The sequence below is a fragment of the Alligator sinensis genome, unplaced genomic scaffold (assembly GCF_000455745.1).
Source record: "Alligator sinensis unplaced genomic scaffold, ASM45574v1 scaffold442_1, whole genome shotgun sequence".
NCBI classification, from domain to species: Eukaryota; Metazoa; Chordata; order Crocodylia; family Alligatoridae; genus Alligator; species Alligator sinensis.
Window position 1 is genome coordinate 2,011,458 of NW_005841829.1, and position 23,775 is coordinate 2,035,232.

The 23,775-nt window shown below is 43.8% G+C and overlaps 1 protein-coding gene across 1 annotated transcript in view; it reads left to right on the forward strand.

Moving 5' to 3' along the window:
- Positions 1–5,043, forward strand: part of COMMD9 (COMM domain containing 9) — an 11,529-nt gene extending 6,486 nt beyond the window's left edge. The window contains exons 5-6 of the mRNA XM_006014645.2: positions 3,009–3,112; positions 4,023–5,043. Of these exons, the coding sequence (XP_006014707.1) occupies positions 3,009–3,112; positions 4,023–4,163 (245 nt within the window). The 3' untranslated portion in view covers positions 4,164–5,043. The remainder of the gene's footprint in view (positions 1–3,008; positions 3,113–4,022) is intronic.
- The last annotated feature ends 18,732 nt before the right edge of the window (positions 5,044–23,775 follow it).

Here is a 23,775-nt window from a genome sequence, read left to right on the forward strand (position 1 = left end):
GAAGCAGCTGTCATGCCTTACATAGGGGCAGATAGAATGATTTAAATAGCGGGCATTGTAAATGATCAATCAACATAGCCATAAAATTTGGATAGTTTTCTGCCCTTCCAAAGGCGCCAGCAACAAATCCTTGCAAATTAAAATACAAGACTTAACAGATGCATTTTGTGTTGTGCTGTGAACGCTGCCAAATGCTGGCTCTGGTGGACCATACATGGGAGTTGGTTCCAGTCATGGGCGCTTGTCAGCCAAGGCTGTGCTGCCCCCGGAGGTTAGCTCTGGGGAGAGATGGAAAGCACCACAGTAATGATATGAGGAGCAATTTCTCCTTGAAGCATCAGTAAGCAATCTATCAGTTGGAGTCAGAACAGGGAGGATGGCTGTATCTAGGCAGAGCCTTTCAATCTTGTGAGGGAACTGAGGAATATTACACTAGAGCCTCCATACAAGTAATCGGAGTACTAAAAGCCACCTCTGCTTATGCAGCATTTGAGAGAGGTTTGTGAGGGCCAGTGAGATAGTTAGGTATGGCGTGAAAATCCTGGTCACTGTGGGAGGAAAGTCCTGATGCTCTGCTTTGCGAGTAGGCCTGGTACCATTAGTTTTTGTGTCTCCAATTCTTTCCAATGCTTTTTGTTTGTTGGGGAATCTGGAAACCAGAGCTCATAAAACTCTGAAAAAAATCACTATGTATGAAAACTGTACAGTAGCAAACCCCTAAGACATTAAGGACAGGACTTTAAAAGAGCCTCAATGAATTAGGTGCCCAGCTCCCACTGCAGTCCAATGAGAGTTGCATCCTTATGTCCTTTGTAGGTTCCTTTGAAAATCCTCAGTCCGAGTCAACAAGGACAGAAATTCACTCGGAAACACAAAATGAGTGGTTCCAATCTTAGGGCAGTTTCTAAATAATAGAGAGGAAAAATAAATGTTAGTAAAATTATCATTGTTTCTATGCATCTGATAGAGTGAGAACCACCATTTCTCCAGGAAGAAGTCCTGAGGATGATGTAGTTTGGAGCATAGGACATAACGGCCAGTGTTTGTGAGAAAAGGGATTGAAAAGTTGTAAGTGAAGTTGTATTTCCTATAAATATAACCGTGGCAAAATGTGCCATTGAATAGTCAAGCTTTATCCATTTATTTAAAATTGAAACTTACCTGATATCCGTGTTGCCAGTCTCCTGGATTCTGGTGCTGAGCTGCCTTTCTTGTATCTTGCATCAGGCAGACAAGTAGGCAGCATCTTTATCTCTTACCTTCTATTTAAGACAGCATGAAACCAGTAGCATTCTGCTTCTTGGGGTGAGATGCAGCGAGCAGCATTTCACGATTTACTGAAATTTTCCTCTATTTGTAAAGTTGGATTATAGCACAGCAAGGCTGATGCCATGCACCCCAGGTGGGGAAGTATGTTTATCCATTATTGGCATTTTGTTATATAAGAAACCGTAACCAATTCAAAGACGTTTACAGCAGTACCTGCCCAAGCAGTGTACTGTATGCAGAGTCTCAGTCTAGCTGCTGATAGTGGATGCATGTGTGGGTGTGAGTGTGGGGGGGTTCTATTTGCAAGAGTAGGAATATAATCGGTTTGGTTAATAATCTCCCCACCTAAACCCCCTTTGTAGTTTCTTTTGGATAGCTTAATGGTCTTAGCAATATTGAATAATTGTCCTTGAATATCACATTGAAAGATATATTACAGAAAATACATAATGGTACTGTGGGCTAATGGGGCATTTGTGTTCAGGTGGTTGTATCTCTTTGGTAGACTTACTCCTCTGTGTCAATTTGTATAGAACTTTTTCATTGTTCTGGATGATATGGGTATACCATGTTTTCACGCTTAGCCTCCTAGCTGCATCTCTGAAAAACAGTAGCACTTCCGTTACATAAACTATTACCACCTCTTCTCTCTCCTACCAATCCACTCTGAATCACAACTTTTTTTTTGCTGTCTGAGGTCAGCTGGTAGTTACTATATTTCTAAGACTTCCCACAAATCTGTAGGTTTCCATCATGAACACCAGATCACGTTTGTGCAATTACAGGCTTATTGTATCATTGATGGTTTTGAGCTCTGTCAGCCCCTGGCTTCTCAACAACTTTGATGGAAAAAAGACACCACCAGGTGACACAATTGCCACCTTTTTTTTTCTCTCTTAGGTGAAATACAGTTATACAAATAGCTTGATAAATCAAGCAAGTTCATAGAGCCTCAATCTCCTGAAAGGTTTATAGCATTTCAGGTCTCTTAAGCACTTATGTCAGTGTTGCACTACATTGTTGAATTCATTAGATCTAGTCCAATAGAAATAAGGTCAGGCTGACATCCATTAGTCATCCATCAAATGGAAGTGTCTCGGTGCTTTTAATGAATTGGCAAGGATCACAGAGGTTGCAAGCCCCTTGCACACATGCATTGCCCTGGCGTTCCTTTGTTAGCAACCATGGGAGCTGAAATCATGTACTTCACGCTGGTTGGTTTTCAGATTGTTCTTACGTGATTTATCTTCAGCTGCGGGATGAAACGACGCATGCGGTAGGTCCCAAACCAGGGCGGGCTGAAATGCTGCCTGCTACAGGCAGCAAGCTAGTTTAGTAGGATGGGCTGCTGCTGGGCTGCCTTGGTCAGGGGGATAGTAGAGAGTTAATGAGCTCTGCTGGTCCACTCTCCCAGATGTTAATACTCTTTCCTAGGGCTGTAGTGTGTTTTGCCATTCTTGCCTGTGGTGGTGGAAGAACCCTTTGGTGCCATGGGAAGGGATATCCACCTGTCTGCAACTTGCTTGTGGAGGAGAGCAGAACTAGTCCCAGCAGATGGGAACAAGAGTGCAAGTTGTTTCTGTTAAAATTTGAACCTTTGAAGGGGTTTGTGCAATTCGTCGTCAGGGAATGTGGATCTCTCTCCTGTAGAAAAGCCAGAGATTACTGCAGGTTGACAAGCCTGGCTGAATCAACAGTACATGTCACTAAATTAAAAGATGCGTAACTTAATCCCGCAGTCTCCCTACCTCGATTGGTTGATATGGACTGGAGAGTGGACATCAAGACTTCTTCGGACAGCATCAGCAGAATGGCGGTCCCTACCTGCCTGCTACAGTTGAAGGTAATGTTAATGCACACCTACTTTAGATTCTGACTTACAGCATTTAAGTGACTGAGTTAGTGGCAGTGAAGAAGAGTTCAGTGATAATGGTAAGAGTGATCAAAATAGCTGTGCTTTTTCAGGGCATCTTTAGAAATCCTATAACTGAGGTCTATAGCAGTAGTGACAGACTCTTTGCTATAAGGGAGAGTGCTTTACTATTACAATAAGGAGCCAGCTGACTAGGCCCTGGGTCAACTTGAGTTGTCTGAAATATGGGGACAGCATAAGGACAGTAAATCACAATATGCCACCTGCTCATTTTTCAAAGTCGGTTTATTCAGTAGCTTCTTTACCAGACTTGTGTTACTCAGGATGTAGGGTTTGGCTAGCAGTGTACTGGCAAAAAGACTTCTCTCACATACGACATCTATCAGCTTTGGGAAGGAAATGGCTGGACTCCTTGGACCCAAATACAAATTGGGTGGGATTTGAACCTTCCATTTTGCACAAGCACTGAAGATGGGTTTGGGTTGAGTCAGCTCTTTCTTTGTAGAAGAGAAGAGTTGGGGTAAATGTAATAATTAATGTCTACGCAGCAATCTCATGCTATTTCTAGTGACAAGATGCTAGTAGCAGATGAGATGCTTATTAGAGATGAGGTTTGTCCTGGTGTCTTTACTCAGAACTTCTCCCTTACCCCTTGTGTACCTGACCTGCTGGTTGCTTACTGTTTGTGTTGGAAGAAGCTGCGTTGCTTTGGTTTAGGAAATATTGTATTGCTCTTCAGGATAAAAAAATTACCCTACGAGTCATGGATGTGCTTTTTGTTTTATTTAGTCAATGCCTTGCTTTTCCATTCAACCTTGATTTGCTCCTGGGGGCTGTGTGTGGATTTCTCATGTGATTTCAACCCATGTTCCTATTTCAGATTCAGGAAGATGCTGCCTTGTGTGGGAATAACCCGATGATCTCTGCAATGACTGTGGAGCTGAGTAAAGAAACCCTGGATACTATGTTAGAGGGCCTGGGAAGGATCCGGGACCAGCTCTCTGCCGTTGCAAACAAATGAATGCCTGGGGTGTACATCTCAGCTGCCACTCAAACCTGGAAAGGAACTCTCCTCCATCTTAATTCCAGCTCTCTTACTTTGTGGGATCTTGATCTCTTTGTTAACCAAACATTTTTTTTAAATTAATTGTTTTGCTGATAACACAGCTTTTCCCAGGCAAACACTTAAACGTGCCCTTGGTCCAGTGCCAAATGTATTTACTAATGTTGAATGAAAATTGGTCGGTATTTCCAGGAAGGATTTAAAGCCTCAGAGTCTGACTTAATCACGAGGGCTGGAACGGGAATAACAAACACCAGCAACCAATGGAGCGAATTTATCTCCCTGCCCTGAAATAAGGGACTAAAAAAGCTCAGGCTGGCTAATGGGCTAGCTTCCAGCATTAGCAGACATTGAAGGTGCTTCTCTCTTGACTGCATGTATGGAGGTGCATGCTGTATGAATCTTTTTCTCTCTCGCTCTCAATGAGGCACAGCCATGCCGCAGATTGTTATTACAGGATAATGCTTTGAAATAAGGCAATTATGCTGCAGTGCATTCCCTTCTGATCAGCTCTGTATCACCATTTGCAAAATGACTAATCTGAACTCCTCAGTCTAAGTAACTGGGTTGGAACATCTTTAGCAGCATGTAATTTCTTCCTTCCATTTGAAAAGAAAAGGGGGGTTTGATCACAGGTGTTGAGTTTATTAGATTTAAGCTTTGTCTCCTGCAAAAAAAAAAAAAAAAAAGAAGTGAAGACAGAAGGTAAAGGATCAATAGCAACTGTCTGTACCACAAAAAGCTTTTGTGTGGCAGTCAGTGCCTGTACTCCCCAACACGTCAAGTCATATGTTTGTGTAAAACAAATCTTTTAATAAAAGACACAATTAAACTGCTACTCGGTTGAATAAACTCTCTCTTGTCCGAAAGATACATTGCTGTAGGCTGTCTCCCCTAGTCTCTAGCTTGTTTCCTCCTTTGTCCCACTTCATTTCCCTCGCCAGTTCAAGTCAGTCATCTTTTCTGTGGGCTCCAGCACTGTGCATTATCATGGATATAGCTGGGCATTGTCTGAGTCAAAACCTTTCAGGCATATTTTTTGCGAGGGCAAAATGTGTGGCTTTCAATAGGTCTTTTATATTTCTATAATATGAATGGGATTCAGCCCCACTCCGACCTCTGCAGCTGGCACCCAGTGTACCTTTCCTTTAGCAAGGTCTCAAAGTCATTACAAGCATTATTTCATTTAAGGAAGTAATTGCAGTGACAGTACAGGAAAATGCAGGCTTTCTTAATATATGTCTGTAGCAGGGTGCTGGGGTGTGTCTGCTCCTTTATGGGAGCAAGCAGCCTGAGAGCCTGCTTGCAGGTGGGGAGGAAGACTAATGAGAGATTCACCTGACCAGAAGAGGGATCAGGCTGGAGCTATGTAAGACCAGAGCCTGAACCAGTCAGGCAGTCTCTCCCTGGCAAACAAAGTGAGGAGCGCCTGGCAGCAGAGCTCCTGAAGGGACCTGGATTTAGCTAAACAACTCTGCAGGCCTGGCGAGGCAAGTTCTTTGGGTAGAGAAAGACTGGGTTTTATAGTAAAGTAGCCTTTGTTTTATGTTAAACCGCTAGAGAGTTTGAGGTGTCTGTCAGAGGGCTGAGATGCGTCTTGTTTATTTAAGTTGCATGGTGTAGGGGAGGAACAGAGCCATGTACTGAACTCTTATGGCTATGGGAGCCCTGAAAGGGCAGATGCACATGTAGCCCTTGAAGCTGCAGGGGCCCTGCAGGGGCGCAGGCCAGCCAAGAGGGCCCATTGAGCTTAAGGGTTGAATCAAGGCTGTTGGAGGTCCAAGAGAGACCCAGTGGTACTGCAAATGGACTAAGGATCACTCTAAGTCCCATAGACAGCTTCCCTTATTCAACCTGTAGTAAAAACAAGGTGGGGCAGGTGAGCAATTAAGGGAGGGCTGCAATAGAGACTGAACCTGGCAGGTGTCGCACAGCCACCAGGGGGCACCACTGCAAAAAACAGAGGCATCTAGCACTCTGTAACAGACTCCTTGTGGCTGAGAAAGGACAGTTGCCAAAACACTGAAAAAATTCAGACCACACTGTCTATTTTAAATAAGAAATAACTGTTTTTTAACAATGGCGTCTGTGTCTGTATAATGTATATTTATATATTAGTAAAACAAGGTAGTCAGCAATAAAGAAGCTGGTACCGTCGGGTGGAATGGTGGGAATTCAGCATGGAAATCTTAAAAACCGAAATGTTATAAAGGCTAATTAACTGCATGATTGGCAGTTGCACAGAAAGTTTTGAATGTGAATCAATACTAACCTTCCCACTAAACTGTAGAGAATAATCTAGCAGTGGTAGAGAGGTGTGTTCAGCTGTTTTGTGTTATCCTCTGGATGATGGACCCAGCAAACCAGTCAAATGACTCTATAATGGATTTTTAGACAAAGACAAAGCCTTCCAGGAGCACAAAGATTCATTCCAACTTCCAACATCCCACCTGTCAGTATTAGCTGGACATACCTGCAACCTGCTAAGAGCACAGAGATGCATAAAGTAGATGAAAGTATGCCACAGACGGCAACCTGTACTAACAAGTTCCTGACTGGAATTAAGTACAACAAAACTTCCTTTTTTGCCTCAGTCTTCACAGGCCAGGTCAGCTCCCAAGCTATTGCACACTGGGCAGCACAGTTTATGGAAGAGGTGAGCAGCCGTCTGGTGAAAGAACAAGTTAGGGACTACTTAGAAAAGCTGGACATGCATAAGTCCATGGGGCCAGATGGGATGCACCTGAGGGTGCCGAGGGAGTTGGCTGATGTGATTGCAGAGCCATTGGCCATCATCTTTGAAAACTCACGGCAATCAGGAGAGGTCTGGATGACTGGAAAGGGGCAAATGTTGTCCAATATGTCTTAAGCTTGGTTTGACACAATATCTTGCAACTCAAAGTTTCAAGAACTTGTAAAGAAGTTTCTTCTCGGGTGAGAAGGGACACCATTCTTACTCCAGTTGGACATTTTTTCAAGACTCTGTCATAAGCATGAGTCACTTCATGACTGGCCCGTATCAGCTTTGCCCAGCAATAAAGCATATAAACACTTGCTACAAAATATATTGCCCCCCCAAAGCCAAAATATCTGGACAAAGCATCACCTAAAAAGACATCAGTAAAATCTGCAGAGAGTGTAGGAAAATAAGAATGGAAAGTATCTCTTGGGTCATCAAATCCAGCCCTCTGCTATCACAGGCAACCCTGTCTCAGAGTCTTTTTTGTAAACTGATCAAGCTCCACAGTTCCTACTAACATGAAGAAGGAATACAGCAGTCATCATCAGGCATAGGGTAAATCACATAAACTCTTTATTGAGACACCATCATTACAGGTGCAAAATTGAGACCGAGAACCCACATTTCAGGCCAGCTTGAACTGGTAAGTCGAAATATGTTGTATTTACTTGAATCCAAAGAGCCCCCCGCCTGCATTCAACAGCCGGGGGGAAGGGAGAGGGGAGGGAAGCCATCCCCTTGGATTTGAATACAAGGTTGGGGGGGCAGGTGGCTCCTGCAGCTCCAACTCTATCCTGAGCCTGGGTTGGAGCCAGAGTCAGAGCCATAGCAGTTGCCTGGCTCCCCCCAGCCTCTGCGCCCACTCCATCCCTGCTGCATACTATCAGGCACTGCTCCAGTCTGGCTCCATTCCCTTCCAGGCACCAAACACATGCTCCATCTCCTGCCTGGCTATGCAGCAGTGACAGTAGCAGCTCAGCCCTTGGATGCTGCTGCATGGCTAGGCAAGGGCTGGGGCTTGCTTATGCTCAGTGCCCAGGGGGAATGGAGCCGGAGCCAGAGCATACCTGACAGTAAGGAGTGGAGGAGGGGGGTGGGACCAGATGCTGCAGGGGGTGCAGGTAGCAAGGGCACAGGCAGGCTGCAGGGAGACAAGTGGTGGGGGGAGTAGCTACAAAAGTAAGGGCATCAGAGGGGGACAAGTGGTTGGCGGTAGGCACTGGGACGAGGAGCAGGTGGCAGGGGGGCAGGCACAGAAGGAGCAAATGGCAAGGGGAGAGCAAGAGGTATGGGGCAGGCTCCCTGCCCCCTAGCTGCCACTTTCCCTCTGGCAGTAGTGAGGAGATGAATTTAAGACAATCCTCCAATAACTAGATTCTAGACATGGAAAAATTAAGACAATCTAATAACTGGCGAGTCATCTTGAATTTGGGCGAATACAGTAACTGGTCTAATGTCCTCCTTGAAAATTTTTTTTTTGCATGAACAAAAATAAGCAATCCCATAATCTGTTTGGTGTTGAAACTTCATTGGAGATAAAATAAGGATCTAAACAGAAGGAGCCTTTCAAGACTAGCTACTCAGATTAGTATAGAACTAGAAGAAAAATCTGCATTTGTAATAAATTTGTAATGCAATCTTGAATTAATAAAATAGAACCTCTCTCTAAAATCAGCCCACCATTATTTTCCTGTCTGTAATGTCCTCACCTGCCTTAAAACTAGTTTGGGTAACTAAATTCATATTCTTCAGTCTGTTCTCTATTGAAAGAATACATGTCTAAGGACAGAAAGCTAAAACAAGAAACTTGTCTCAGGTTATTCTGTTAATAGCCTCTCTTTCCTGCAGGCAATTGGATGGATCAGCTAAGGCAAAGAAAAGAGATGACATTTGCCTTGCAGCTGACCAGGTGGTGGAGCTGGGACTCTAGAAATCTTGGGTCAGCTCTTTCACGAACCCCTTGACCAAGCTGCCTTCCTTGTGCTCGTCTGCTTCTGCTGTAGTGTTTTCTGGGTCCTGTCAGGGCTTTCCCAAACATATCTTCTGATATTTCTGAATGGTGTACAGCTCGTTCTATGCTTTCACTGTAAAAATGAGACCGGCTGATTTTCAGTCTGCTTGTTCAAAGGCTTAGTTCCTTCAGAAGAGAATTTATTTAAATTAAGCACCCTCGTATCTGAGAGTGCTGGATGATGCTGTGCATGGTGGATGGCCCTGAACATTGAGCCAACAACTGATTTTTCAGCTCCCAGCTCGCCTGTTGTTGCCTTTAACCATTGCACCTTTTCTGGCATTAGAAACTTTAATTACATGCTATTGTAATTTTGCTAACCTTCACACTTTTTTTCTCTATTCTAGACTGCTTTTGTTTGGGTGGTTGGCTAGTTTCTTTCTTCTTTTTCATATATAAAAGGTTAATTTTAGAAGCTTGCTTATTGAATAACTGTCACCTCCTGGATGTAACTTGATTAAGGTGATATAATTTAATCTCCCATAGGTTTACAGCTTTCCTATAACCACATCACAAACCACACTAGCAAGCTCTGTACCATTACAATGCAGCACTTCACCTTCTGTGCCATGTTTTACAGAATTACCTGATAGCACTAATATTTTGCATTTATTTGGCATCACTAGAAGGATCTGCAATAGCTTTATAAATGCTGATGAACGGAGCCTTACAAGTATACCTCTGAGTACAGCACAGTAGGGATTATTGCTTCAGTTTAACACATGGGTAAATTGAGCACAGTGGAGGCAGGAGGAAGGGAGGGGAGAGAGGGAGCAGGGGCTTGTCCAAGGCCTCAATCAATCCCAAGATTTCCTGAGTTCTGGCCACTAGACAATACATCAGGAGGGAAGGATTACCAACTGGAGGCCAGAAAGAGAGAGAGAGTTTTCTGATACAATATGAAGGACAATGGGGTCACTGGGTGCTCATCACTTAAAAATCTGACCATGCAATCCATAAATGGGCACCTAGTTTAGGCAGCCAGTTTGGATACTCATAATCTGAATATTTCCAGAAAAATAATACTATTTAACCAATTGATATATAATTATTAATGACACAAAATAGACTGACCTAATGTTGATTTTATGATTTCCACCTGCTCCCCAGAATTATCACCATACACCTGGCTAATTCGTGCCACTTCAGTATGGAGAGAGCTTGCTTTGCTCAACAGCACCCTTCTAAACTCTTCATTTCCTGATCTGTTTGTGTACAGCAACTAGCATGCCTGGAGCTGCTGCCAAAATACATTTGAGATCATTTACATTTGAACGTGTTAGCACTTGACACGCATTCACATGGAGTGTCAGTGACTTGCCCATGCTTATGGAATATGGCATCCTCAGCGATGGCATTGGAATCCAGCAGACACTGGATCCTAGGCCCATCCTCAGACCCTCTCAAATACGCTGACAGTTCAGGAATCTGATCAGAAACAAGGCAAGCGTTTTTGCAAACATACCTGGTACCTTCCATGTTTCCTCCAGAAGATGGCACACTTGGCTTCCCAATTTTGCTCCACAATCCCAGTTTATCAGTGAGAAGCAGAAGTTTGGGTCTGGTGCTATGAAAATCTGGAAGAAATCAGGTACCTGCCACAACCCCAGTAAAGCTATTTGCTTTAGCAATAGAATAGGGGTGATGTGGATGCTAGTTCCAGGTTAGCTCTTAGCTGTTATTCCCTGACAAGGCCAGTGCCAACTGTTAACACATTTGTAGGCTGAAGCAGTTGAGCTGATTCCTGGAGAAGCTGGCAGGACTGGTGCTAGCGGATGACTCTAAATAGAATGCCAGTCATTTGCCTTTTTAATGGAAAAAGCTTCTCGCCAGGGATGAATCCTTCCTTCTGTGCCTATTTACATACAGATTCCCCCAGGGACACCTTTGGCACCCAAAAGTAAAATGAAAGTTTTATATTTAAAGGCACATTGGTGACTTGAAAGCTCATAAAATTAGTCTGTTTTAAACAATACAAGTCCACTTTAAATAATGTAAAAAGAACTTATACAAAAATACTGCAAAATAGCAGTATTAGGCAGGTATTTTCTGCTCTTTTACTGGAATCATAAAGAGCCTCTAAACAGTTTGGTACCAACACTGCCCAATGCCCTTCCTGCAGCTCACCTCTCCTCCTTTCCTCCCTTATGCACATGCCCATCTGCTTGCTGCTTTTCAGGTTTGTTAATCTAAGGCTTAGGACTCAGAAGGAATATGCTCTCTGCCCTTACCCAAGGGAAGTCATCTTGCTAGTGCATGAGACAGGAAGTACAATTGTCCATCAGCAAAACTGTGAAAGTGGCACTGTGCTCAAGTATTGTCAAACACACAAAGTAAACAAGCTGAATAAATAGAGTTAAAGGCGCTCCCACGCCCACCCTTATCTCTTTTGGTTACAGCTGTCATGGAAGCTATTTGTAACAATGGTAGGGATAGCTTTGCAGAGGGAAATGCAATTTTTCAAGTTGACAGCATCCCTTTATGCTGATGAGATGGGGAAGGTTCAGTGCCAACTAGCAGCAGAATTATAATAGCATCCATTAGAGCTGTTAGCTAGAGTCTGCCAGTGCTTCTGTTTGTAATTTAGGGAGTTATAACTCAGCTACGCCAAATAAGACACAGGATGAAACTTTGCATATAAGATTTGGGTCTTGGAGTGAGTGAGGTTTTTATAAATATAATAAATATCAAATTTGCTTTCGACTGCATTGTAAGTCAAGTTGAAGTTATGGACACAGTGATGTAAATGAGGACTGAGGTCCATCAGTGCCTGCTCCTTGCTTGATGGAAAATTGATCTAGCCTGAAATGCCTTACATCATTTTAATTAGTTTATTCCTGCTTACTGATCCCGAGGAGGACAGACCCCAGTTCTTTACCAATATCTCTAGGGACAAATTCCTCCAGTACCCTTAAGTGTAACCCTGTTTAGGTCAGCATCTTTCTGACCACCTAGGCTTCAATTCAACAAGAAGCTCTGCAAAGGGATCAGGGCTTCACTTGCACAGAGCTCTTTATCTTACATTAGGGCTCTAGTACATTTGGCATTTAGGTGCCTGAATACTTTGGAGGATTTACGCCTCATTCCAGGGGATCTTCCTACAGCATTTGGATTGCCCTCTCCATCTAGCAGCAAGATTGCTCTTCAAGTTTTTGACCCCATTAGCAATAATGACCACTGTTATTTTGTCCTCTAATAAGCTAGAGAAAGAGTAGAGCTTGGAAATTCATGAAAGGATGACCTAGATGTCACCAGAAGGAAACAGAGCTTCATTAAACAGGGCTTTGGTAACAGATAAACAAATAGGGGTGTTACAGAGAAATCAAAGACCTCAGAGATATAAATGTTGATAAGTGCATTTTAACCCATCTCTCTCTCTCTTTTGATGTTGTGGGGAGGGGTGCGCGCAAGGAGAGGAAAGGTGCCTAACCCATCTGTTTTTCAGGATGTTTCAATTCTCCTGGCAACAGATGGGAAACTTCAAACCACAATATCAGCCTAATGGACATTCTTGCTTGCCCTCCTCACTCATTGCTTTTCCTGTGACCCCATTTTTCACTTTGGTGTTTACTTGCCAGACAAAAAGTTTTCAATAATAGTACACAAAATAAAATGGGAACGGACTAAATTGAACTCATCTGGCTGCAACAATATATTTCCGAATAAAGCAAAGATCCTTTTGGGTAAACAAAAGCTGCTTATACAAGCTGCCTTTTCCTTGTCCTCAGAGTATATCAAACTGAGAACCAAAAGTCTTTATACTTTAAAGTTCTTTATACCAGAAGACTGGAAAAAGGCCAATGTGGTACCTATCTCCCCAAGAAAGGGAGAAGGGAGGACCCAGGAAATTACAGGTCAATCAGTTTGACTTCAATCCCTGGTAAAATCCTGGAGAAAATGATCAAAGAATCCATCACACACAGGCTAACTGAAGGCATACTTTGAAGGATAGCCAACGTGGCTTCATTATGGGCAGGTTGTGCTAGACCAACCTCATTTCCTTCTATGATCAGGTAACTCGCCGCCTGGATAAGGGAGATGAGGTTGATGTCATATATTTGGACTTCAAAAAGGCCTTTGGCTGGTCTCCTATGATGTTCTCATGGTTAAATTGGGAAAATGCAGCTTCAACTACTTTACAGTCCAATGGCTTGGTAACTTGCTCTGTGGTGGGACCCAAAGGGTATCGATTGACAGAACTGAGTCATCACGGTGGAAGGTGACCAGTGGCCTCCCTCAGGGTTCAGTACTTGGACCACTGCTCTTCAACATGTTTATCAACGATTTGGATTCAGGTATTATAAGTGAACTAGCAAAGTTCACTGACAACACCAAACTATGGGGAAGCGTGGTCACACTCAAAGACAGGCTGGCAATACAGGCTGACCTGGACAGGCTTGTGAGGTGGACGGACCTCAGCCCGATGTTGCTTAATATGGAGAAATGTCAAGTGCTCCATCTGGGGAGAAATAATTCACAACACACTTACAGGCTCAGCAGTGCTGTTTGCCTGCACCAGAACTGAATGAGACCAAGGTGTCATGATTGACAACAAAATGAACATGAACCACCAATGCGATGCCATAGCTGGCAGAGCTAATCAAACACTGGCATGCATCCACCGAGGCATCTCAAGGAAGGAAAAGGATATCATTCTCCCACTCTACTTGGCCTTGGTGAGACCACAGTTGGAGTACTGAGTCCTGTTCTGGGTGCGGCACTTCAAGAAGGATGTGGAGAAGCTCGAGAGAGTCCAAAGGAGGGCCACATGCATGATTAGAGGCCTAGAGACCAGGTCATGTGAGGAGAGGCTGAAAGGTTTGCCTGGAAATCAGTCTGGAGAAGAGAAGACTCAGAGGAGACTTGGTGGCAGCCTATAATTATATCGGGGCGTACGTCAGGGCTTCGGGGAGCATCTATTCATTAAGGCCCTCAAGGGAAGACAAGAAATAATGGGCACAAAGTGATTGCAGATTGCTTCAGGCTAGACATAAGGAAAAAGTTCTTTACAAGTCATGTGCTGAGGGTTTGGAACAGCCCCCCCCCCCGATGTGGTACAGTCATCCTCTCTGGCGATTTTCAAAAGAGTCTTAATGCCCATCTTGCTGGGGTCATCTGATCCCAGCAGTCTTTCCTGCCCAAGTGCAGGGGGGCTGGTGTAAGTTCCCTTCCAGCCCCTAACAACTATGAAACTATACTCTAAAGATTGCTTTAAAGAATAGCGAGAGCTATTGATAGCTCAAGATATACAACTCAAGCACACCACTTTTTGTCCTGTATTTGTCCACTATCTCTCTCGACTGCAAGTTGTCTGGTGCAGGGGCCTGAATTTTTATATCTGCAAGACGCTACAGCAACATCTTGTTGATGCTTTACAAATAACAATATGGAGAAGGCAGTGCAGGATGGTACTTTAGAGTTGTGATAGGTTTCATGGCTGGATGCAGAGATCTCCTCTTGGGGAATGGCTCAAGTATATTAATCTGCTTGCTTCTGGTTAGATATCTGAGAGTACCTGAGCAAGTTTCTAATGCATATTGATTGCAATCCATTTCACTCTACTGAGTGTGGTGCCATCTATGAGTAGAGAGAGGTAGTTAGCTATGTTAGTCTGCATAATTCTCAACCTTTTGGATGCAAGGCACCCCTCAATGGATTCAAGGCACTCCTCCATAACTGTTGAATATTAATTTGTATAGTACAGTGCTTATCTCCTCTTAGAAAGGTGAGGCAGTAGGGGTAGAGAATGGTCTAGGCAGGAACAAACCTGAGCCTTATAAAGCAGGTTTAATCTGAGCCTTATAAAACAAAACTGTGCTTACCTGCCCATCTCCTCATATCTTTCTTATCCCCTCATACCTGGTGGTACCCTTCAAACAATCTGGTGGTACCCCAAGATGCCCTGGGCACCCAGGTTGAGAATCAGTGGTACAACAACAGACAACAACAGAATAATAACAAATATATATTTCATTTTTAGTGCCTTGCAAGGATAGCTTAGTTATCTCAGGATCAGGTTTCAGCTTTGTAATGACACCTTGCAAAGACAGACTGATTTTTCAAAGGAGTGGAGCATTTTGTCTAAAAATTGTGTTGCTCAGCACTGCCAGGATTATGAGAGATCTCTAGACAATTTTAAGAGTAGTAGCTTGCCTTGGCATCCATGGCCAGTATCTCCTCTTCTGTTGCTCTGTATCATGCCCTGCTACCCTGGAATTCATGACACTTCGTTAGTGAAACAATGCCCCTTGTTGTGGAAACACACGCAGCATACTTTTGGGTCAGGTCAGCAGAAGCTTTTATTCAAAAGAAACTACAGCTGTAGGGGGGGATTCCAAAGTGACATGGATCTCCCAAGCACTTGGAAGGGGTCCCTCCCCAAGAGCAAAATCAGGAGGCTTATATACTTTTTAACAGTTGCTTACAACTCACGTGATCATATAGTGAAATTAGCATGAAAAGCGGCTATAATATTACTTCATTATTTCTTTGCTGTAATCAGGATGGGAACTAATGGGGGAGGCGAGGTTAGTTCACAAACCTCCTTCTTGCACCTGCAAATCAGAGTTGTACATACTTTTTGCTATCTTTAAGGCCGCGGTGAGCGAAGCAGTTGCAGAGGAGTTACAAAGAACAAACACTTTCTCTTATCTGTTTTACTATACAGAGCCAGCAATTCTCCACAAAGCGGTTATGTCATCTTATAACTAAAATAGTCAAAGTTTAAGGCACACATTTTTTCTGATTCCACACCCTTTATTTCAAGAATTCTAGCAAGGCAACATCTACATCAAAATTTCAAGCAAAAATTTCTCCAGGGCGCATAACCATGTCTACTGAAGTAATTAAAGGACTTGTGAAGTTTGCCAGTGACTAAAAATGAACTTGACTTCCATGGAATTAATTCAACTCATTGGTAATTCTTAGTAGTGGTGGAAAAACTCTGAGAACAATCACTGAATGCCAAATACATCTTAGTCACAAATGGTACCCAGGCTTAAACAGAGGCAGCTATTCCCTACTCAGGAATTTGGGGAAAGAGGCATCATTGAGTGGTTAGTGGAAAGACTGTGAGCCCAGATTCCTCAGGCTTTAGCACCTCCTCTGCCATTTGGCTGTTGTGTGATCTTGAATGTGTCCCAACCTATGACACATACTGGGTGCAAAAGTAAAACATACCTACTTCACTTAGAGATCAGGTAATCGTCTGATTTGTGTTTGTTAAACATCTTGAAGTCTGTGGGCAAAGGAGTCCAATATATGGTTACGTAGCTGAAAACAGACATCAGTATGAGACAATACTGTTATGTGGGTTAGTGCCATTATCTGCCAAGCTGAAATGATTCTTGCTGGCTACTAAGAAAAATGAACTTTATAATATTTCTCTCTTGAGAGTTCCTTAGGAGCACAGGAGCACCCTGCAGCTTTCTAAACACAACAAGGTTTGACCCCTGGACTACAACCTAAATCATTATTACAATCCTCTTCAAAGGAAGCATATGTCCTGATGGCATTTATAGCTTAGAGCAAATCTTCCCCCATCCCTGGCCCACTTACCAAGTTTACCTTTATAACTCATTCATATAAAAATCAGGCCCTTAAAGGAAATTGTTGTGAACAGAGGCCAGAATGAAAGTGCTGCTCATTTGTTTCTTCTGATGAACCCTTTGCTGGCCCATTTCAGTGTGAAATATGCTAGATGAATAGGGGAGTGCTTTCAAAAACTAGCTACCCAAAAGAAGGATCCCCAGTCAGATGGCACAGAGTTCCTTAAGACTTGTCTCTAGGTTTGCAGATGTGGTGAGCAGAGCACTGAGTTTAAGGGGCATGAGGAACAGTTCATGTATGTAAGTCCACTACAACACATCTCTCTGCACAGTTTAACATGCAAATGCGCAACTGGAAAGACATTTTTGGCACTTTTGAATGAATCAGGCCTGCAGATAGATGAATTGATGTGAAATTTCATTTTAACAACTGAGTCTCCATTGACTGATTTGTTTTTGTCTGTGTGGAATTAAACTAACCTCCTTTTAGTTGCTATAAGGCTATATACCTTAGCCAGAGGGCAGTATAGCCTCTTTAGACCCTTAAAAATAGGTCTGCTTAATTCAAACTTATGAGAACGTGGGAAGAAGCAAAAATGTCCAGGGAAAGGGAGAAAACCCTTCTAACCTATTTTGGAAATGCATCTGAGCCATCCTGGAGGGAGAAAAATAAAGCTATAAACAATTTCTGTACATAGTATGACTGCATCAGGGAAGTCACCACAGCCAATTACTGCTGTATCCATCTGCTTTCACTGTCATGTTTAGTATGTTAAGACAAACTGTCATAACATGCCAGGATAACACTGTATGAATGATGTTGCCTTGTACTGAGGCTGACCCACAGAGAAGTTAAGGCAGTGATTCTGAACCAGGGTGCTGCAATACCCTAGTGTGCCCTGATATCCTTTCAGGCATGTTGTGGGGTGCCACACAATGTTAGTACTGTTGGGTGCGCAAATATGATTCACAAGATAAATCCAGCGATTTCAAATAGGAACTGATGATATTAAAAACATTCTGGCCTGTTGTGGTGTTTCTCAGTTCTTTGTCTGCAGTAAAAAAAATAAGTGAAAACTATGAGCTGGTATTTTCCAAGGGGTGCCTCGAGTCTAAGAAGGGATGCCTCAAGTGAAAAAAAAAGTTGAGAACCACTGGGTTGAGGGATTCGCTAGTGTCACCCAAGGGAGATCTAATTTAATTCAAAACATGCAGAGAGCATCAGGGGATCTTTCATAGTCATCAAATGAGTAGGCAGACAGCACTATTTCTGCTGTTGCCTGGTTCTTAAATAACACTTTTAATCAGAAGATCTCCAAGTGCTTTACAAAGGATGCTGCTTCTTTCTACCGCCCTAGCCATTATATGCTATTGTGGCATTAGCATATCTGCTTTGGAAAATAAATCCAAAACATCTTCCACAGCTTGATATTCTTTTTTTCTCTTGGTTCTCAGAAGCTCTTTTTCATGCCTTGTTAGCACATTTGCGGCCAGTCTGAAGGAAGCTTTGAAGGGCAGGCCTGCCACTACAGCCCAGCACTGGAGCTCTTTGATGTTAATCCCAGCTTTGTGTGTCTACATGACATTACTGCAGACAGCATGGTGTTCCAGTCACCTGGCAGGCACCATTATTAAGGGGACGACAGCATCAATAATGCTCTGATTACTGCAGCTTTTCTTCCTATTCCTCACTAGAAGCATTAAAAGAAAAGCAAGGGAGCATTAAAAGAAAAGCAGCTCCATCACACTGTGAAAAAGCAAGGAGATTTAAAATTTCAGCCAGTGGGTCTTAGTGATGGGAAACTTCAGGGGAGTTTGCTTAGACAAGTTTATGGTCCAATTTTAACATAAGTTACTTAATTGACCTATAATTTATATTACCTAACACCATTGTAAATCAGTCTAGATACTCATCTTTTTTCTTCCAGGACACAAATATTTGTAGTTTACCACAGGGACCAGTTGCAGTTAAAACCCACCCCCACAAATTCAAGTTTCGACAAACCCAACTGGGGTAGACTTCTCTTCATAGAACTGTGCAATGGTTGGAAAACCTAGTAACTTAACTGAGTGCAGTAGTTAATTTATGGTCTAGCCCAGATTACACAGCGGGTAGCTAGAGAGCACTTCTGAGATGAGGTTTTTAAGGCAGACAGGGCTCTAAATTGCCAATTGTCAGTCAAAACTTGAAACTTCACAGGAAGTGACCAGTAAGACCTCCAAATCAGGGAGTTAATGCTGCATAAGGGTTTTCTGCTCTAGCTATTTGCTGGCAACTAAATTGTTCTGATTCTGATGGAGTCAGAAGCAATGAGCTTTAATCCTCTTATTACATTATCAACACTGCAATTTTCCTGGTCTAACCATTCCCAGTACACCAAATGTCCCTGAAAACACATTGTCCCTTTAATTCCCAACTCTCCTGCTTAAAAACATAATCCTAAACATCACATTAACCAATAGCTACCACATCCTTCATCCACTCCCAGGATTCCCCAGGCTTCTGCACTCTGCAGAGGTCACTCCAGCTTCACTTTATTTTTAAGTAAGGATTACTTTGAGCAAGCTGATGTCTCACTCATCACATCTACTACTACTACATCATGAGCAACTGAGTTGGCTACAAAAGTGCTAGTACAAGACTTAAGAATTATTATATTGAACTGGATAGATTTCCTATTTATCATGACTATTTAATTTTGCGACTCAGAAAAACAAATAAATGAAGAAAAAGTTGTAGAAATATAGAGGCAATTAGTAGACTTTCAGCAGACTATGGCCAATAGGGAACAGAGAAACTGAACCTAGCTTATTTAATTAATAGAGAAAGTTCTATATACCTCAGTCTGATTCCAAAATAGAGCTTTATTTGTGAATTAACATTAATTATGCGGTTTCATTTTATTATTTTATGATAATTTAAGACTCACATTTCTGTTCCTGATTGGTGTTAGCAATAATAAATCATCAACAATAAATACAGGGAAATAATAGCAATACATAAATAATAATGATAAAGCCTGGTATTACTAATTTGTAGCAGTAGGACCTTGGAGCACCAGTGACAGATGAGTGTCCATCTCCTAGCCTCCCATTACTATGAGCAGCAAGAAGGCAAGAGACTGAAGATGACAGTACAGTGCCAGAAACTTTATTCTGGATAAAGTTTATTCCACCATCATCATTAAAATCCTAATAAGCAAAACCACCTGAAATTTTACATTGAAGGTAACTCTCAAAAGAGAAAATCCAGAAGTTTGGAAGCCTCTTGGAACTTCTTTGTTCTAAAAATTTTCAGGAGGACAGGATCCTTGTGAGATACCTACTACTGCTGTTTTTGTCCAGGTTGGAAATGCTGTCAAAGTTAAGTGCTGCATTAAGACTCAGCCTGTTCAGCCTCATGATAGTCTCTCTTACAGTCATTCATGCTGGGCAGGGATTTTATGTTGGCATGAGCTTTGTTCAAGTATGTCCTGCTATAAAGAGGTTCCCTAAGGATAGATACACGCAATCTACTTGCATCTTGTGGGTTTTCCTTAATCCTGCCGCAGAACTGATATTTGCACTTGGTCTCTATTCCTGTAACAAGAAGAATAAAAACCTGGATCTGAACTTTTGAAATGTTCGAAAACTCGATCTGGGGTCTAAAGTTGGCTCTGTAAGCCCTCAAGCCTATTGTCTAACACGGGTTATCTGGCTGACATAGGTTCTTAGATGCTTTGGGCCTTGACTATCAAACCAACGCTCCCTCTCACATGCTTGGCCTCTCCTGAAGGGTAGGAATTTTCTGCTGAGTTGCAGCTATTACTTAAGCTTTTTAGACAACCAGCAGCCTAGAATTGTAATTGGTTCACCTCTAGGCAGTGTTCATAACCCTGGCGAGCAACTCCCTGTGGCTCTAGTCGTCAGCTGCCGTGTCTGCAACAATATTACAAGTAGCCGAGGAAGGCAGACTGTGATGGCACTGGAATTTAGCACAACTGGCAGTGATTCCTGGGAAGCACAAGAAAATAATACCAAACGCTATTAAAAATAATGAGGCTGCTGATTTCAATATCGAGGGATCTTTTCCTTAACTCATCAGCTTCATGGGACCTGAAATCAGTTCTGACAGTTGCTTAAATCTCATTGACTTGCCTGCCTGCCTTATCTGCCTCCTTGCCTGAGCACCAGGCAGCCTCTGTTGCTTAGGAAACATAACGGGAAGGCTGGAGGAGAGGGGAAGTCATTCTGAGGAGAGAAAAGAGCAGTAACATTTCATATAACTTTTGCTGACAGCGACAGTGTCAAATCTGAAGGGGGTTTGGGACCTAGACGTAATTTATCCATAAAATGATTTCCTGTTTTTATATATAGCAAAAGCACTTGAAGCTCTTCTTTTCTACTTTAAAGTCCATTTTAATGTTGCATTCACAGCCCTGCAGTCCTAGCTCAGCAGAGCAAAAAATAACCTAAGTGGCAACAATGCAAATTTTAGCAATCCAGATTATATATGCACAGATGCCTCGATTACCAGTTGAAATCAAGCCTGGGATTTTCAGCAGTAAATACCCCACCACTTGTATTTGTAGGAGGGTACTAGACATCAACACCTGCAGGAAGCCCCTTACAGTAATCCTTGCTAGTGACCTCTGATGGAGGCATGTGGTCAGCAGTTCACTATAAAAGACCAATTCGCTTAAGATTTGAATTCCTTCAAGTCTCAGGACAGGTTTTGCCTCTGTAGTTACACTAGTGCATGGGTGGGCAAAATAGGGCCCGAGGGCTGGAACTGGCCCGCCAGCCCATTCTATCTGGCCCGTGGAGCATTTAAAAATTTTAGAAAATTAATTTATATCTGCCCATGGCTGCCTGGCAAAGATGACAGGTGGACGGCAGCAGCAGGACCGAGCAGGAGCCTGTGGCTGAGCAACAAGGCTAGCCCAGCTCCACCCAGCCTCCCACCCCCTTCCCACCCTCAGCCCCCAACCAGAAGCCACTGCAGCTTCTGGCCCCGTGCCCCTGGAGCTGTTACCCCTCCCGCCATCTGATATACACCACGGGGAGCGGTGGGGGCTGCATGGAACGGCGCAGTGGCGGGGGGGCCTGTGGGGACCAGTGTGGGAAGTGGCAGCTGCAGGGAGTGGCAGGACCCATGTGGTGTGCAGCAGGCAGTGGAGCCACAGCGGGGGAGCCACGATGAGTGGTGGGATTGTGGCAGGCAATGGAGTCACAGCAGGGCTGTGGCAGGTGGTGGGTCCCGGCGGGGGCTGTGGGGAGCACTGCAGAAAGCAGGGGGCTGCAGGGATCAGCAGGCAAGCCTGCAGGAGGGAACGCAGGGAAAGGTGGTGGCGGGCAGAATCACGGAGCCTGTGCAAGTGCCCTGGGACTGGCAGAGACCCAGGGCGAGGTTGCAGAAATACAGAGCCTGGGCATGGGGTCTGCCTGGCTGCATCGTGTGAGGCTCACATGCAGTGTGTTAGAGCTGCACTCTATGGAGCTGGCAGCCCGGCCCCAACTCTCTCTCAGCACACCCCCAGCCACCATACCCACACCCCACCATGCACACGCACACACACAAACTCTCTCACACTTTCCCCAACCACACTGCCACTTATACCCCCTTGCTGCCCACACAAAACGCACAGTAGGACTGTATTTTAAGCTATAACCCAGCCACCTCTAGATACACTTTTTGTAAACTCAGAAATCAATAGAAAAATATTTTTAAATAAAATTAAAATAGCACACACACACACACACACACATCTTTGTCACTGTTTCCAGATCACAGCTCCCTTCCTCCCAAAAGGAGTACTTCCAGGGTAAGGGGAGGGACTTCCAATGGCACAGGTCAGGGGCTAGGAGGTGGGACTTCCGGTCCCAATATGGTAACCGGGGCGGAGCAACTGTCAAGGGGTGGGGCTATCCATGCGGCCCTCAACAGCTTTGCAAAACTTGGTAAGTGGCCCTCCCCCTGAAATAATTGCCCGCCCCTGCATTAGTGACACCTAGTTTGTGGACACACATAACACTTAGAAAGGTTCAAAAGCAGTTTAAGCCTGAAAAAGAGGACAGACATATTAAAGACTATTAAATCAATTTAAAGCCACCTGGAACACTTCAAAATTGTACCTGGAAAATTACCATATGTACTATATGGCAATGGTTCACTGTGAACTGAGTGTTTTATGTACAGACACTAAATGTTCCATGACATGGGTCTGGTCGGTCCTCCAGGTATCCCACACTGCATCACTCTTCATCTCCCCTTCCTCACCCCCACCACTGCAACTGGCTGATGTGATATGCAGCCAGAACTCTACTGCCCCAGTTTTTTTTCCCTTTTTTTCCCCATGTTTTTATCAGTAATTGCACTGCTTGTTCAACAGAAACTATCTAACAACAAGCTGTGTCCTTACCCCCTACTAAACTACAGCATGTCATCATGTCCTCCTAGTCCCTAAGAGCTAAAAGGTGCGAGTCCAAGCACATCCCCTGCCCCCCACCCCGCAACAAATACATGCACCACATATCAGTCAAGAACCCTGCAGACTTAAGACAATTGCAGGCTACTGAAGTTTGCTGAACTCACGTTCAGGAGGGAAATGAAAGAAGAAAAATGAAAACTCCTTCAACCACAGGTCACCCACCCCGCAATGCCTCCAAATTCTGGGTGCAAGCACTGCCCCACTACTTTGGTCCTGTGAGGCCTGCTAGGCTCGGTGCTCACTCTCATCCTTGTGCTGGAGCCCACAGCACTTCACACAATTATGAATGGGTTCCCAATCAGTGACACTGTAGAACGGTTCAATTATTATGTGTCCTAACCTACAGGTCTTCATGTCTCCACTGGTAACTGACCCAGATTTAGGACAAGAGCTTGTTACCTACACATAATGTTAGTTATATAGTGTAGCTGGTAGAGGCTTGTAATTTTGGAGCTCAAAGCCCTGGGTTTGATCCCTTCCAATATTCAAGGGCCGCGTCCAGACAAGTACATCCACGCAGTATGTGGCATGTCTGCAGTGGCACATAATATACTTTCAGTAATTATTCACGCTGGGGGGTTTTTTGACCCCTGGATATAGGGGTGTAAAAAACCCATGGGGGAAAAAAAAGCGGAGAAGAGCAAGCAGGGGCAGCATGCGGTGCTCAAAACTGGAGCCTGGCTGGACAGGCTCCACATGGCAGGATCACTGCTGCTGTAAGCCCGTGAGGCCCCCAGGACACCAGGTAAGCCGGCTGGGGCCAGCCCAGTGAAAACCCCAGCCTCCCCTACCCCACCCACGG